At 37.2% G+C, this 18,554-nt stretch overlaps 1 protein-coding gene across 1 annotated transcript in view; it reads right to left on the bottom strand.

The window, feature by feature from the left end:
* Positions 1–18,554, bottom strand: part of LOC139732925 (exosome complex component 10-like) — a 49,810-nt gene that overhangs the window by 9,512 nt on the left and 21,744 nt on the right. The window contains exons 12-15 of the mRNA XM_071643763.1: positions 17,076–17,194; positions 15,477–15,588; positions 13,375–13,513; positions 8,178–8,374 (exon numbers count right to left, since the gene is read on the bottom strand). Of these exons, the coding sequence (XP_071499864.1) occupies positions 8,178–8,374; positions 13,375–13,513; positions 15,477–15,588; positions 17,076–17,194 (567 nt within the window). The remainder of the gene's footprint in view (positions 1–8,177; positions 8,375–13,374; positions 13,514–15,476; positions 15,589–17,075; positions 17,195–18,554) is intronic.

The raw sequence follows: 18,554 nt of genomic DNA, 5'->3' as shown, positions 1-18,554 counted from the left end.
AGCATACGCATCGCTGCATATATTCGCAGACTTGCAATTTCTATTGACTAGCAGGCCTACACTTGTCATGGTTTTTCGATGTACATTGTAGTACCTTGGTGGGCAGGTAAATGAAAATCAATTCAAGTTGTCACCCTTGTTTCTTCCACTCTACCAGGTTTTTGAATCAAAAGTTCTAAATCTTATTACATTCACCTTGTCATATTGAAGAAAGATTAGATGGACATTGTTGCAACAGATTTTTCTTCTTTTTTTTTCAGTAGAAAATTGAGTAGAAGTCTTAAAGCTGTGACTCTAGCAATGGTGAGAGAACAGAACTATTCGGAATGAACAAACATGATTACACATGTGCAAACGCAATTCTACCTACAATTTTTGTATGAACAGATTAAACTGTACAGTAGTTACGCACAATTACAAGTTAACTTTGCTTGTGAGAGGAAACAAGATTTCAGTAAATTAAGAACAGGGAGAATGAACAACAACAAAAAAAAATAGCTGACTACAGATGACCTGATATACAATCAACATACAGATGCGTAGAACATACCGTAAATACATACCTACTGAAATGTACATGCACACACAATGTACACATGTCCACTATGTGAATATTTAAAAGACAAAGAACAAATCTATCCCATTTAGACCTAATCAGCTTTTTATGGAATGACTGACAACCCAGAACAAGTGTCTACAAAGTCCAATAAGTGAGGGATTGTTTTTGTTTTATTTTTCTTCCCACTACAAGGAGAATATATTTTATGTCAACAGCCTAAATACATTTTCTTGTTTTAACAATTACAGGGCAGTCCACAATGTGAAATTTAAGTCTCCCATACAATTTGTTTATGTAAAAATCTTGATATTGAGCATGACGGTAGTGTAATGTCCTATGCAGCTGATGGTTCTACACGCTTGGCGATACCTTATTCATGTTTGTTCTTTATTGCTTGACCACTACCAATGGGACTGTGATCAAAGGATTGAGATATGAAGCCAACTGCCTTTATAAAGTTCAGATACATTCTGTGCATTTGCAAGTTCCTTGTCTGCAGCATGTCATCATTTCTTGGCATGGTGCTCAGAATGCTCTCAAGACTTTATTTAAATTTCAGATCGATGGCAAAATGTCCACCAGAGAATTCCATCTGCCTGCCATAAGCAAGGCCAGCTGATGCTAACGAACCTCCACTCATCATTAACAGCTCTAGAGCCAGTCATCTTTTTTTGACCAATACAAGAAAGGTCAGCAAACTGGTCATTAGCTCTTCCCACTAACAAGGCACATGACCTTGATTTTATAACAACCTCATCCCCAAATGAAAATACTTTGCAGGACCCAGAGAAATGTCAAACCAATGTATCTGTCACCTATCCTTGCCAAAATCAACACATTCCACACTGTATGCTGGCAGTATAGACCCATGTGGTTTGGGCGCTGTTTTGTTTTTTAATTTTTTTAATGTTAATGTCTTTATCAACCAAAACTGGGGGGCTTCAGTGTGTCTATTAACAATTATAGTTAAAGGGGTATTCCGGACGATTTTTATAATTCAATATCATATAGTACATAAATCGACAGTTCTTCCATGTATAGATTTGTGGAATTTATTGTGGTCCTTGAGCAGAGAAACCAATTTTTGGAAATAAACAAATTACACCGAACAGTGTTCATGACATGGGAGCCTTACATATTTCAGAAATGTGGCAAGTAATTCCATTACAATACGGCTTGTGAAAACAATATCACCTGTGTAAAATCTATGCATGCCTTTTTTTGTTCTGCTTCCTTGAGCCCCAACTCATGCATGCATTCTTAATGGTGAGGCTGCGTGTCATCATCCTTGTTCATTGCAATTTGTTTTAAATTTTGAAAACATTCCTATTTCTCATCCCAGTCACTATGAATTCTGAAACTCTGTACCTGGTATAACCAATTTATAGATGTTCAGTATGAAAATCGTCCGGAGGTTTCCTTTAATGTATGAATTGACATAGCGTTGCGCCTGATTCCTTGCATTACCCATTGAATCATCTCTTCTTCTGACTTTGGAAGCCGCCCAGTCATGGCCAAGTGTTTTAAAAATAGGTAAAGAAAAACCCCAAACACAATGCCCGGGCAATTTCAGGAGAGAAGAATAAAAATCTATTTTGACCACCATGTGATTTGTCGTTGCAGTGTGTACACAGGCATGGAATGGTTGGGATAAATTCTCAATCTAGCATACCTTAGATAATTCAAATCAAGCAAGCCATCACATAAAACAATACTAAGAGAAAATTTTATACTGGGCAAAGAGAATTGCAACATTGAAACTTCAACTACATTAAAAGTGCATGGCAATAAAACACACACACAATACACAAATGGCAGAGGTCTACGACATTGCACATAAGGTCATGGAACAGGCCAGCTTACTTTAATGTACATTCAAATTTATGGATATCATTTTTATGAAAACCCAGTAACAAGCTACAGTTATTCCTTCTGCCTAGACATATCTACTGCAATACATTTGATTACTTGGGATCCAGTTGGAATAGTCAGTCATTGCCTGTCTGACAAGCTGTGTGTTAATAAGCCAGTTCATAGCTCATGTACACATTGGTACAAATGACCGTTCTTTTTTCTCAGTTGCTTAGGCACTTCACTTGTTTTCAAAGCAGCATAATGCATAAGCTAGCCTGACATAACAATTTATGGAATTCATGTCCAAACAAAGAATGAGCGTGCATAGAGCAGGTGATCAGAATACTCCATCAGTTGACAATTTAGCAGGCATCCATTTCATTGTTTTGTATTGAACGCAATAACAGCCTATTTCCTTTTATATTGCAAAATACCATTCTTGCTATCAGGTGGATGTGCAGGCAAGCACCATAAGGATCACATGAATAATCATCGCATCACAGATGCTTATCTCAGTGAATTTACAAACCAAAATGCCTGTTGGTACAAATGAGCTTTTTCTGCTCATAATGTGCAAAGTGGAATTACGAACTGGTCTGTTGTTATAATGGTATGCATAAATTTGAGTCTCACAATAAACCTGTCTACTTGATAAGGTTACCATGGCAACATGTGAATCTTTTAGGAAGCACTTCCATTACACAATAACTGCAGTGCAACAACCAAACTACAATATAGGTCACATATGTTTAATGCAAGCTTTTGATGTCGTGTTGCAAAGTGGTCAGAATAAAGGCTTCCTCAAAAGAGCCGGCACCTGTTCCATCATAAATGCTAGATGAAGAGCCCACACATAAAAACCATCACCTCTCCAAAGTGCTCACTTGACTGGGGGAAATCCCCTCAGGAAATTGGCCAACTGATCCTGCCAATTAAGCCATCAAAGGTTGGGGATTTTTGTCCCTGGTCAGATGAAAGTGGTATTAAAATTTTATGTCGTCGTCTCTTCCCACTGCACATTGCTGTCACAAGATGAACAAAATCAAATTCAAATTGTCCCATCGCACTCACTCACTCTCACTCACTCCGTCGGTCATTCATTAATTTACTTACTACAACTAATTTACTCACTAATTCCTTCATACAATCACTAAATTCAGTCACTGCATTTCTCCCTTCATTCATTCATTCATTCATTCATTTACTCTTGATCAGTTACTCATTCATTCATTTATTCATTCACTCAGTCATTCATTCACGCATGGATTAAATTCATTCATTCACTCATTCATTCATTCATTCATTCATTCATTCATTCATTCATTCATTCATTCATTCACTCAGTCAGTCAGTCAGTCAGTCATTCATTCATTCATTCAGTCATTCATTCTTTCATTCATTCATTCATTCACTCCTTCACTGGTAGTGCAGTATGATAAAAACAGACTAATTTGGTCAGCTACAGATATATTCACTGGGAATAAACATTGGCTTCTGGAATACAAGACAAACACTTTACTGACCAAGTCATTTCGCTCCTATTACTATTGCCATAGTGTGTAAGCTCAAAGTCAGCATCAACCACAAACACATGTACACTGCAGGGTGTACATAAATGTAACTTAAATTGACCACTTGCCCGGTCGGGCAAGCAGATTTTCAATGCTGCTACAAACCACTTGCCCAAAAAGAAAGTCCAAAATATAAGGAAATAATAAAGAAAATCATGTGTCAGTCAAGGGCTTAATAAAACACAATTATTTGAATAAACAGCACACTTTGATTGGTATGCTTAAACACAATAGAGTTACAAACTTGGTCCGATCTAGTGTTGCCGTTGCATTGCATTGGGACTTCTTCACGTGAAGTGTTGGAAAGTTGCTGGAATTAAATATAAAGTGTGCTGCATCACTAAACAGCCATTATCTTTGGGCTTCTGTATGGTTGATTTTGTGGGAATGTTGGGGGAATAAGCGAAGAAAAGGTGGCTTCAAATTTTTTTGTTATTACTGTTAAAAAAGACTTGCCTGAATTTGATTTTCACTTGCCCTGGGCAATCAGTCAAGTGCTTATGTACAGTTGTAGCACCCTGCACTGTAATATGTCACATGATTTTGGGTTCTCTTATTCAAATTTTGCAAGCCTGATTTGGAGTATAAAAAGTACAAATTTATACTACACCTTTTATTTTATACATGTACATCTAGAGTCAATAAGAGCACTTGTTCAATGATATCAAACAGGCACTCGTGAGAAAACAGGAGACTTCGTCTCAGACGGTCAAAATTTCACCACTATAACAGCAAAACTTTCACTGACGAAAAAAAAATCATATATCTTCACTGCAAAAATGAAGTTAACAGTCAACATGCAGCATATTATACAGTGTATTCCTGTGAGATCATTCTTTGCTCTCAGTAGTATTTGATCATGTATGGCATTTGGGTCTTACTCTTGGTCACTGTTCAGATAAGTCAACACTCAATACATTCTTTGGCCATAATGCCAGGCATTACACACAACAAGTACTGAATGTCTGTCTTGTATTGCAGAAGCCAAGGTTCATGGTAGCAGTTTGTGCCTACCAAACCCCTCATTTCAGCTCTTTCCATCTTCACCACAGTAAACGTCCTGTAAATGCCCAATATTTTGCAATGTGGAAATCTTTGCCAATTCCATGCTCACTAAAGTAATGCTAACACAACATGCAACATTTTAAGGATATTGAAATATGTACAGAAATACTCTCATTCACAAAATAACAAGTGAATTTCATGAATATTGGCAACTATTTTTTTAAATGCAAAAGGCTGCAGAAGCATTTTCTGGTTTTACAAAAAGTGTCACAGCACTTACACAGCAGTTCAGGCAATAACCTTCTTTGACAAAAATCAAGCTTATCTATTAAAACCTGTGTATCTTCATGATTTATCAGTTTGCCTTTACTGCAGTCAGCTTAAGTATCACATGAACTCTTCACAAGAAAAAAAAATACTTCCAAATTAAACCAGCAAGTTGTGATTCATCATGTTACTGTATCGGATGCCCTTTGTTTTCTTCAAATTCTATTCTGGGGGAAAAAAACAGGTACACTAAACAAGTGATCACAGTTGTAACCACAAAAGTTGCTTTATCAAGTTTGACATGCTGATAGTTACTTCAGATAGTGATGATCAAAAAGTGCAATGCTCTCTCCCGAGGCCCTCTAACAATGCCATGAAAACAACGTCTCTCAACAGCTATCTCTTCACCGCAAAACAATATGAGGTCAAAAATTGATATTGTGAAACTTGTTTCACTTTCATATGGGTCATGTACATCTGGCAGAGGTATTCAGGTGACATGTACTTAAAGCTATATTCTGTTTAATTATTCAGCTTGAAGCACCACTTCAAATAAACAAGACTGTTTGTCTCAGCGTCCTTTCATGAGGCAAGAAATTTGTGAGAAGTTGAATTGGGGGTATCTGTTATCGCTGCATTTATCACAAACTCAACACAAAACAATATCTGAGCCAGGAAATTTACTACAGGTTTCATTGCACTAATAAAGTTAGTGCCATTAGTGACTAATACAATATGACATTTCTCAGCAAATGTATACTGTTTCCACAAAAAAAGCAAAAATGATAAAAAACTTGTGAAAACACTGCTGATCAGATCAGAAGATAACGGCTCAACATGGCTAACACAAAATGACATTCTTCACTGTTCGAGGGTTTTTTGTTTTTTGTTTGAATGTTTTGTTTTGTTTTTTACTTCTTTGTACACATACATACATGTACAAACAATGTTGATTTTCTCTTGATTTTGTAAGAAAGAATTAATTTGTACTACAGGATGTGTTTCAGTACACAATGTACTTTATCCTTGATACATTCCAGGAAGATTCCAAAACAAAATGTCCTTCAGAAAAATTCAATATTGGAAAGACTTGCAGCAATCAAAAAAAAAAGTAAAAACATTATGACATGGCATTCATGACACAGACCTCAAATCTAAAATGCTGACAAATGAGTTTAGGTAATCACAGAATTCAATGTTAGCTTATTAATCAACACTGAACTCAATTTCTTTTCATTTTTTTTCATGTGTGTTTGTGTTTGTGTGTGTGCATGTATGTGTGTGTGTGTACTCACTCAAATTGTCACTGAAATTTACTTTCTGACAGTTCACAGAAAAAAAAGCCTGTTCTCTAGACATAAAGAATGAGACAATATCCTCATCATCTAAGCCAGGAATGTGAAATTTTCATTTTTCCAGACCCTGAATTTGGGTAGAAAAAAAAAAAAAAAGAAAGAATTATAAACAACCTAGTGGAAAAGTCTGACATCTAAAACGTTAAAAACACAAATACACACAACACACACAGAGTTGCTATCATATCAACTTTAATTGACGCGGGGCTCTGATCTGACTGGTCATAAGCAACGAAGCAAAGCCCTGGCATATCAAGTACCCTACATCTTGATGTACTACATGTAGTTCCAACAGCCTCAAAGTATATAACTCTTCTCGCAAATCCAGTAAAATGCCTTTGATGGGAGTAAATGTTTGTGTGATGGATAAGAGCAAAGCAGCAGATAATGTATAGTCACCTTGTCCTGTGTTGCCCTTTTGGCCTCTAGCTGTTTAATGATCTACACACCAAATAATGACTATTCAAATAGCCCAGAATTCAGTATTAAGTAAACTTCTAAAACTTTTCCAATATCATACAACACACTTCACTGTCCTACGGCGAATACAGGCATTATGCATTTTAGTGACTGATGTTCAACAATCTACAAAATAAGACAAGGTACTGTATACGCCATATATTTTGCGAGTCTAAATTTTCGCAAATCGGGAATTCCCGACGATTTCACGAGTGGTTAAATTCGCGATCGTGGAGTCATGTACTGAACGGAGAATGTACACGCGTATGTCACATCCACATCGGGATCAGAGTCAATATTTTCGCATGTGTGTAATTTTGCGCATAGCACCTGACTCACGAAATTCGCAAAAATAAAAACCTCGCGAAATATTCGGCGTATACAGTATGCAAGGTGTGATTGGCAGGGATACATTCAAATTGACACTACAACAGCTAGCATTGATTTCACTGATCAATTCTCCCTGTCGCATATACATTGTACATCGTAGCTCTCCGAATCTGAATGCGTGTGGCGCTCTAATTTTTTTACCTTTAGTTCGTGGGACACAAACTTCCGATAATGAACATGTGACGTGTAAACGTACACTTTTATGCACATTGAATGCCGAAGTACTAGCTTGTATTCATAGATCGTATCAAATTCTGTCTTATAATCTCGCAAATAATAGAGTTATTTTCTAATCGGTAACTTCACATTTGATGTATGGGATTCTTCTGCGAAGCAACCCAACGCTGGGCGATGATGCCAAACGACGAAATTATGGAAAATATCTATAGATGAAGGACGTGACATGGGTGAAGTTCCCAACAGACAAAGTTCAGCAGAGAACGTGGAAAAATCTGCTTCGCGGAAGACCACTTTGACCTGGAGTCAAACTCGCACATTTGTTCGAGACATTTCCAGAAAGGAACATATGATCAAAGATCCTACACTACGTAGGATCTTTGGTACCATTTCGAGAACCGCAAAACCGGAAGTGTACTTCCCAAAAGCGATCGATCAGATATTGGTATCACACGGTGATATCGCTTGATATCGGCTATATGCGAAAGGGAGAATTATCAACTGTCCATCTTTGAAAGGAAACCTGCAAGGTTCACTCACCATTTCAAATGGATTAGCAAAGGATGCTTTCATAGCTTGAACCTTCTTCTGGGCAGCAGTCATCTCTGATTGGCTGGCATCACTCTCTGGCACGTCAAATAGCGTGATGGTGGGCGTGGCAAGTGATACCGGTGGATGAGAGGGTGTGGTCCCCTCGGGAAGAAGAGCTGAGGTTGAAGATGCAGTGACTGGGGGACCTAGGAACCAATTCATGAAAACTGAACAGAGTATTCAAAGAGCTTTACAACAATAAAAGTGATTTAAAAGACAAAAACAAACAAACAAACAAACAAAAAACAAGGAAACAAACACACAGAGTGCAATTACAACACAAAGATCTATTCTGCTTTAACAAGAAAAGTGGAGATGTTATCCAAGCAGTAGAGGTTTCATTAGAGCAGAACTTACAATTGCAGTTTAGAAAGTTATGGAATTTTAGAGTTCCACATGTTTTTGATAAAGGGTGATTTTGGGGGCAATCAAACTTGGAAGGAGTGATGTCATGACCTAACTAGTTTAGATAGATTGTATATCCCCAATTTTAAGTACTGTATTTCAAGATACACTTTCAAATATATGGGACCTGTTTTATGGAATGATTTACCAAATGCAATAAAGTTGTCTAATAGACTTTCAATATTTAAAAGCAGTTATAAATTCTTTCTTGTTCATAAAGATATTAGATAAATTTCAAGTTTTATTCATTGTATAAGCACCACACTTTGATGACTCCTGCCTTCTTATATGTATAGTATTCTCTCTGTTGTATAGCTTTCTGTTGTTATTGCATTAATGTAATCTATTTTAGCTGTAATATTTGGGATCAGCCGGAGAAAGACCAATGGTCTATGTTGATCCCCCGAAAAACTGAAATGATTGCTTTATGTTGTGTTTGTCTGTTGTGTAATTGTAATAGGTTCAACATTTCCTCTTTTGTTCCAATGTTATACTGTGTATGTATCGTTCCTAGTATCCTTTGTGTTAATGCTTTTTATCAGGATGTGGAAATAAATGAAATGAAATGAAATGAAATGAACTAGTTCTCCACTGATCTACACAAAAATCTTCACTAAATTAATTTCCTTCTGAAATGACATAAAAAGAACAGACTTAGAAATCGTTCACATGAATTTTCACCATAACGACAAATTTCAAGGAAGAAAGGGTTCTAGTTGCCACATCAATGAGCAAAAGCCCAATGCCTACATGGTGTCTATATCTGTGCACAAAGCAATGACAAAATATTTAGTACGTATATGTACATCAACAACGTCAAATGATCAAAACAAAAACAGATTCAGAGGGAACAATCTAAATCACCCAATGCATAATTGTTTTTTTTGTCAAATTGTGAAATCAGTCACGTCATATTTCATGAGAACACATCTTAGACATGCAATGTGTTTGTTACCGTGGGGATGTTATAATTTCACAGTAAAGTCATATTCCAGAACTAACTCGGGTATTGTCACTTTCTTTTGTTTTTGTTGTTTCTTTATATACCAGCTTTGTGTATCTGTCATATCATTGCACCTCAGCTAGGAGTGAAGTCAGGGTACAAGAGGAAGGAGACAGACATGTTGATTTATGCACCGCTATACCACCGTCCCACAATGCCACAGCTGTGGGACAGCCGGCTTATTTGGATGCAAAGCGCTGTGGATTCATCCATTGTTGGATCAGGTTTCATGCCGAGTTGCAATGGTAAAGTAATATTTCAAAGAAAGCGATCGATTCAAAGTGGGTCAAATCACTTAACCTGTGTAAACTGATACACCACTTGAGTTTTAATAGTGCCTTTCACTTCCTATTGTATGTGTACTCTTTGCTTTACCGCAAGCTTGGATGATTGCGCCGACACTTTTCATCAAATGAAATAAAGTTTTACACTACGCTGCCAGTAGCCTCACAACCACTGCAGAGACTCCAACTCTCCCGTTTTCGACGGGAGATCTCCCGCCGAAAACCCATTTTTGCAAAATCTCCCGTTCTCCCGTTTGAGATTTAATTTCTCCCGCCCTGGCTCTCTGTCTCCCGTTGGAAAGGATTTCTTACTTTATTACTATCGTGTGTTGAAAAAAATAAGCCTTAGATAGTACAAGAGAGCATCTAGAACCCTAGGAACTTCGCGCTTCGCACACATCAATTTGGAGTCTCCCGTTTGCTAGGGGTTTCAGGCGGGAGAATCTCCAGATCAGAAGGTGCTTTGGGTTGGAGTCTCTGCCACTGCAAAATGTGAAAGGCTGTTACGCATGACTCGAAAGCATACTTTAAAAGTGGATATTTTTGCACAAGTAATTTTTTGCACAAGGGCGAGAAAGATGAATTTTGCATGTTTCTAATTCTGCAGAAGCAAGAGAATAATTTCTGGAACATACAATCGTAGGGCAAGCAAAAATATTCTTATCCTTTTCTTTACATGCTACTTCCTGGTTGCGCAAAATGTGCGAAAATTGTCACTTTAACAGTATAGGGTATGCAATATATTTCATATCTCCAACTTTCCTAAGAAAACGAGAAAAAGGCAGAGAGAAACTACATATGGATGTGTTGTCAAAACGTGAACTTCCTAATACAGATTACATTAGTTACGTTCAGACAGGAGCCCTTAACCTCGAAGTTAGGAAACTTCGAGGTTAGAGCTTGTAGTTAGGGACCGTGAAGACGCACTCGTAGTAGTTTGCTCGATGTTTCGAGCCACGAGAAATCTTATGGTTAGCGCTCTACCCACGAGCCGCGGGGTGTCCCCACTCGTAGTTAAGCACCGTGTGGACGCAAAAAACAACGAACTCGAAGTTAAGAGTGACCTTGCCGTAAACTCTAGCCCCCACAATTTCCCTCTGCTTCTGGGTCAACCTCCCAAACGTACACCACAAATACATTACACGTGAAAAACCTATGACGCACGACACAACAACATTGATCTTTTCTTCCCATGCGCTTGATCTCTGAAACTGAACACGTCAAACTCGCTACTGTATTCTATATTCTTCTCCGACGCTAAAAAAAAATGTTTTCGACGAATATCTTCATAAAGGCATAAAGTCATCAGTGCAGTGTTATCTCTGCATACCATGACAGAGAAAAAGAGTACCTGTAAGCGAGTCCGACAAGGTTGGACTAAAGAATAAATAGACGTCTTGTTAGCAGTGTGGGCTGAAACTTCCGGTTTTGTGGTTTTAACATCGAGTGGGACCCACTCTTAGTTACGGGGGGGAGGGGGGGGGGGGCGGCAGAAGCTTAACCTCGAGGTTAAGATTCGTCGTGTGGACACACGTCGTAGTTAGGGGGCAAGAGCTAAACCTCGAGGTTTCCTAACCTCGAGGTTAGGGCCTGCCGTCTGAACGTAACTATTGAAATAATAACTTTTTTTTTTTTTTGAGGGAAGGGCAATGCGAGGGGAATCAATATGGGGCATGTTCACATCCTTCTACACTTTACGCATCATCAGCTGTCTCAGGTTAGGGATTTGTTTATCTCTATTGACAAACACACTCAGTTAAAATAACAAGAAAACCAGAGATTTTGAATTGATGACATACAGGGTACTTTAAAAGGGGGAATTTCATTAATACAGGGTGGTCCACAACTTGAAATTTTAGCATGTTGCAAGCTCAGAATCTGAGAATATTGCAGAAATTGAATATGCGCGGAGCGCACACGATAAGTACATAGTACGCAATATTTTGCTGCTTATCTCTCTTTGTGCTGCTTACATTCAATGTTCTCTCTCGTGTTTACCTGGTAGTTTGATGTTTCTTATGTTATGCACATGTTTTGCACATTTTTGAATACTTTTACTTTGAGCTTGTTGCAAATTCTTGAGGATGTTGCATAGCATGTTGCTGGCTTTTTAGGATGTTGCACAAGAATTTTAGCATGTTGCAGCGACATGCTAAAACCCCTCGTGGACCACCCTGCAATAATAATAATAATTAGACAAATTTGTATAGCGCAGCTACTATGTAAATATACTCTACTGCGCTGTAATGTAACAGAGCTCCTGACATTGTTTACTGATTAGACACACAAAAAATAGGTAACAAATCAATCAAAGGCTTCTAAAAAAAGGTAAGTCTTCAACAAAGATTTGAAGACAGCAAGTGATGGCGCCTTCCTCATTTTCTCAGGTAATCTATTCAAAAGTTTTGGAGCAGCACAACTGAAGGCACAATCCCCCAAAGTCACTTTTGCTTTTCAGTGAGGTTGCTTTAGAAGCAACTTATCCTGTGTACTTTGTATATTATGAGAATATGAATGTGATTTCTGACATTATGTTGCTTTGTATGAAAACAAAACAAAACAAAATCAGAGAAGAAGATCATTACAAATTCAGACACATAAAGAGAGCTATGAACTGATAAAGTTTAGAGTGTAAGGCAAATTGGAAAGTCTACAACTGTATGTGCATACAATTGTAGGTGTTGAGCAGCCCTCGATTTGTTCTGCAAACAAATTTTCAGTAGTTCTCATTTTTCTAAAATATTTTTGCACATATAAATCCTATCCCCAGAGGAGGAGAGTTTAATATGTAAAAACATTTTCCTCCTATCATATATCAAGAACAGATCTAATGACAATTTTTCCTTCGAGAAAAATGAAAATTTGTAACTTTTGTGTACAACTGGAATGGAGAGGAACTACTAAACACGTACGACTCACACAGCATGCCAATTTATCTTACTATCTACACTTAATTGGTTCATACCTTTTCTTATGTGAGTCTAATTTTTTCCCCAACATTTTCAGAGATCTTCTTTTCTTCTTTTTCTTTTTTTTTAAAACATAATGTAACATAATAACAGGATAGAATTCCCTTTAACCCTAAAAGGGGCAGGGGTCGGAATCCTCCCCCTTGACGTTCACACAAAAATTCTGCAACGCAAGAAGACCTCATCATGAGACTTGTTGACTTTTTTTCTTTCAAGTCTCGCCCAACTTTTGAGAGCACATTCACAATGTCCATGTCATGTCATGAAACTCATAAAGACCTACTTTTCCTATTCTAATTCATCACTTTGATTGATTGATTTCATGCTAATTGTGGTAGAAAAGTGGAATCAGCTCAAGATTATCAACACGGCCTTGCCTTATCACATACACCATCCAATATTTCACTGTGCGCAAATTCTGTACTTTTGCACTTGTGATCAACATCCTGCACTTGTGAACACTACACACATCATTGGTCATCTACCTGGCTTGGACTTCTCCAGCGACCTTTGACCTTCGTCATGGACATCGTCATGTGGACAGTGCAGCAAACTGTCGAGAGGGTCCAGGAGAGGAGCAGAGAAAGTGTTGGTCTTGGAAACAAAGACTTCACTCTCTTTGGCCTGGAGAAATGCAATTAGAGTAAAACACAATAAGCGCCTTTGAAACATTATTTTCTAGAATTCAGAAGTAACGTCAATTTTTTTATGAAAACTATGCCTTCTGAGAATATTCCAATACAAAGATATGGAGACAGTACTGTTGCAATGTACTAATTCAATCACATTTCATTCAGATCAATAGGGGTTTCAAACTTATAAAAGAACTCAAGAGTGAAACGCTATAAGCATCTTTCAGATATTATTTCCTTGAATTCAGAAGTAGAGCCAATTTCTTTTTGAAAACTATGTCTTCTCGGAATATTCCCATACAAAGGTACGGAGACATTACAGTTGTAATGTAATTCAATCCTATTTTATTCAGATCCACAGGGGGTTTCATACTTATGAAAGAACTCACTTGTAATTATGCTTCTGAAATGCATTTCTAAATGCACTCAAAACGGCAGTGCATTGAGAAATACGAGGCACATCCACAACCATACACACCTGTACTTAACTGGACTTATCTTGCCCAAATCCAAACATGCTACATGCATAAATCTCTGACCATCATCGAGGGACCAAGACTCAAATGTGGTCCTCAATGTACAGCAATTAGCTAGTGATTGAGCTTTTACTATAAGTTCTATCGCCCCCCCCCCCATCTCCCTACCCATATTAAGGACTCAAAGCCCATTGATGCTTTCAAAGAGAAACTCAAGATGCACCCTCAATGTATCTGAAGAAAAATATGATTATGTGATTCATTAATTATCTGAACTTGTAATTGACTTGTGTGTTTGTATTGTAATTGTCAATATTCAGTCGGCTTTATATATCTAGAACTGTATATCACTAAGAAACATTTTGAAACACAGACTGTACAAATTTTCATTTTATCATAATTTTCAGAAATCAGCACCATCAGAAACTCCTGACTGTGAGTAACTTTTGACACTGCAGCTGTCTCATGAACACTGTCGTTTGTCAAGTAAGAATATAATTCTTGATAGGTTTACATGCACATGAGCATGTAAGTTCATGTAGCATGTAGTTTTAAGTATTACATTTCCAAAGTTCTCATTCATGCGTATGCGCTCTTCCATTCAACAATGAGAACAAAAAATAAATTTAACACAAGAAACACCAACCATTTTGCAAAAATCACCCACTGATCTCTATTATGTCTTTGTAGCCCTCAAAGATGAAGAAAGGCAAAAATTAATGCAGAAGTTGAAAAATCTTCTGTCAAATCCAAATTCAAATGACATCCGAGAAAAGACAATAATAACAAAAATGGTAAAAATTTGAAATGTTATTCAAAATTAAGAAAATTAAAAAATTATAATCGGTTCTTGAATTTGCCTCGTATTTTTGTTATTCATTCATTCATTCCTCTCTTTGTGTTAAATTGATCTTTTGCTATCAATGCTATCGTGAATGGCATTTGTAAATGAAAGACAAAATGTCAATTTCTGCAATTTTTACTTTCGTGCCTTAGAAGATAAAATCGAATGTGTTCACTCATGCGTATACTAACCTACTGGGTTTATAGCCAATTAAATAACCTTTAATATGGTATATGGCACAAAGATTTGTACCGAAATCTTCTCTGAAAAATATGCAAAGGAAAAAGTGTTTACTTTCTTTTTTTGCCGAGCATATTTTTGAAGTATGGATGTTCATGTAGGATGGACATTAATTTAGTATGGATGCCCAATTACGAACCATTTACAGAAGTGCTTTTCACATTTTCTTAGACCTTATCACTATGCACTTCATAAACTTGCAGATTGTTCTCATCTTGATGCATTCACAATCCCAATAACTCTAGCTCATTTTCTGAAAGCCTCTATTTTTTTACTTCATGTCTAACTCCTACGTTTAACTCTGTAATGCAGGATATGATATCACGAAGGGTGTAAATTGCTCAGTGCAAAGTTTTCAGCAGCTCCATGTGGCAGTTAAAGAGACAACAACCCACCTTGGGAGCATGCATGCCCCTGGCTTCCATAATGAAGTGATGAATCTCATTGATGTTCTGCTTGATGAGAGGTGGGACGGGGTTGCAACACGCTAGGACCCCGCCCTGGTCTCTGCAAAGGGAAGAATAAAGAAAACTTGACTACTATCAGTCACCTAACTGTACCTGTTGTCACATAAACATTAAAGATGAGGTAGCATGGGGATACCATGGAGTAGGGCTGGCCTAGCTCAAATATATTTGAGAATCCCTGTAACTAATTTTTAACACCTTTATCACTGTTCTGTATGACAGTATATGCACAGCCGAAAACTCTCGATAAGAGTTTAAAGGGATAGTACAGTTTTGGTGGAGATGAGAATTGGGTTTTTAACTTTTTGCGAGATACCAAGAAAACACTTATGATTTAGTACAGAACATACCATTTTAAGAGGAATTCAAAGTTTATTTGATGAAGATCGGGTTTGGAATGACTGAAACATCAAAAAACAAAGTAAACAAAGCGATCGTAATAAAGTGTGGGTCCCACACTTTATTAGAATCGCTCTTTTTTGATATCTCAGCCATTTCAAAACCAATTTTCATCAAATAAACGTTGAATTCCTCATAGAATTACATGCTCTTTCACATTTTATAAGAGGTTTCTCATTATCTCACCAACAAATGTTAGAAACCTGAAATTAGGTCTCAACCATAACTGTACAATCCCTTTAAATTTACCAATGAGCATACACTTCAACGCACATACACTGTACTTTATACTGACGAGTGGCTGATGTGTGCTATTCATGGTTTTTAAAGTAACTTGGCAGGCAGAGAATGAAGATTCATTCAATTAGACCATCCATGTTTTCTCATGCTAATAGGTCATGAAAGGCAGCCACTTCAATCTTCATGACAAGATTTATTCCTACATGGCAGCTGGAACCAGCTTGGCCTTGAGGAGATCTCATCTCATAATCATTAAACTCTTTGTGCATCATGTTTGCATGCCAGACTCAGTCAAGGGCATGAAAACTTTGCATATTTTGCCCAAAAGCACAACCATGCATGAACTGATTGATAAATTGTAATATGCCACAGCTTGGTCATAAAATTTAGAACACTTGCAATTTACTCTAACACTTCGCTGTACTGCATTTCAAGCAAAATAGAAATGGTTCCAAGTATTGTTTGAAAATAAAAGTTTTCCAAAAGTGCTCTTCCACTGCATTCTCAAACTAAAAAAGGTCTCACAACTTCTAAATTAATAATATTGCATTGATCCAAGTGATAAGAGTACAGGCAACTCTCATTTTAATGAAGTCCTTGGGACTGGCAGTATCTTTAATTAAACTGATTTTTGTTTTTTCTTCTTTTTTTTTCTTTTTTTTTTAACAGCCGAACAAATAAAGTTTATAAAGATTGAAATAATTTTGTGGCCTCAATTTTCTATTTGTTCTTTCAAAATTTAGTTATAACAATGTCCGTTACAACATGAGTGCACTCTACATCATCATCTTTGACCAGGACTTGGTCTCTACCAGGCAGTTTCCATTTACACTTAGGAATCACTATCAAAGCATGAAGCATCCTGTTTTGTTTTGTTTTTCTACTTACTTGGGGAGTATTTCAGCGATCTGATACATCATGTGAAGAGGGAGGACGTATCCCGTACTCTCATCCTCCTGCCTAGCAACGCTGTCCCTCCAGGCAAACAGCTTCTTGAAGGCATACAGCTGGTAAGAAGACACAAGAAATATATGCAAACACATCATTAGTTCAGCTAAAAAAAAAAAAAAAAAAATTAGAAGAGAGTAGGCTTCATTCGATATCAGCATAGCATTTATCTCTTTCGCTATTAAGGGGATCACCCACAAGATTCAAGGGGAATCAAGTACTGTAAAACATGAAATTTCAGCAGCATGAAATTTTTGCGAATTGGAGCCGACGGCCTTTTTCAAGGAACGAAATTCTCACGAAGTGCTTCTGGCATTCAATGACATGTATATAGTGTGAACAAGAGCCTTCGCAAGCATTTTAATTTTGCGAATCTTGGCTCTCACAGAATTTGTGAAATTAAAATGGCTGCGAACATTCCTCATTTTACAGTATTGATTACCTGGGAAGATCTCTTTCAAAGTAGCTAATGAGCTCCCAACAGAATTTCCCTAATCCACTCTTCTGCAGTAGAAGTACATGCTATGGTCAATGTGCGAAACTGCCCGCAGATGCTGTTGGCATTCTGGACTTTGCTTTTCACAGGGGACTTTAACCATCATGGCTTTTGCACTTCATGTCATTTTGGAGTTCGGGAGTTCTAGGGGATGGTTTGAGAGTAAAATTTCTGAAAATTCACCCGCCATTTTACCTGCCATTTCATCAGCAATACCTTTCATACTACAAGATCTCTTGGATTTGTCTGGTAAAGCATATTGTACATTCAGGTGGAATATGCAAAGTGTGAAAGTGGTATACAATACTGTAAAATGCATTATTTTCACATACAAATATTTTTGTGAATGAGGTCACCACAGACGCTTTTGCTTGATGTTGTTTCAGCAAATTTATTTTGAGGCTATTGTTCACTCCATCACTTCACAATGGTGATGTTTTTGCATGTTATTAGATTCCCATCCCAACATTGATTTGCAAAACTTTTAGAATTTAGGTGTAAACCCTCACAAAAATAACAGCTTTGACAGTAGGCCTTGATGAGGGAGAAAGGAAGATACATACATTGTATTAAATGTACTTTACAGTATTACACATGCCATTCATATGATAGCACAAAAATGCATAATGCCGGGAGGGCTGGAGTCTACCATGCAGATATTTCAACATTTTCAAACACAACAAGAACATTATAAATAGAAATATCTCATCTCTGGAGCTTTTGTAATTGAAAGTATTACCTCCAAGATAAAGAGAATCACAAAAAGAATGAATAATATACATCCAACTCATCTCCAAAACTTATACCTGTGCTCCAATACAGGATTAAGCGTTTTTGCAGACTCTCCTTTAATGGAGGTTAATTCTCGTCAAGCAACAATGAGCTATACATCAGTGAAGAGCTGAAAACTTCCATTTTCAAAA

This window comes from Diadema antillarum, unplaced genomic scaffold, assembly GCF_040938485.1.
Source record: "Diadema antillarum isolate AM-2024a unplaced genomic scaffold, OU_Dant_1.0 seq00000455_RagTag, whole genome shotgun sequence".
In the NCBI taxonomy this organism is placed as follows: Eukaryota; Metazoa; Echinodermata; class Echinoidea; order Diadematoida; family Diadematidae; genus Diadema; species Diadema antillarum.
The sequence above is the reverse complement of the archived record's forward strand: the minus strand, read 5'-3'. Positions and strand labels throughout refer to the sequence as shown.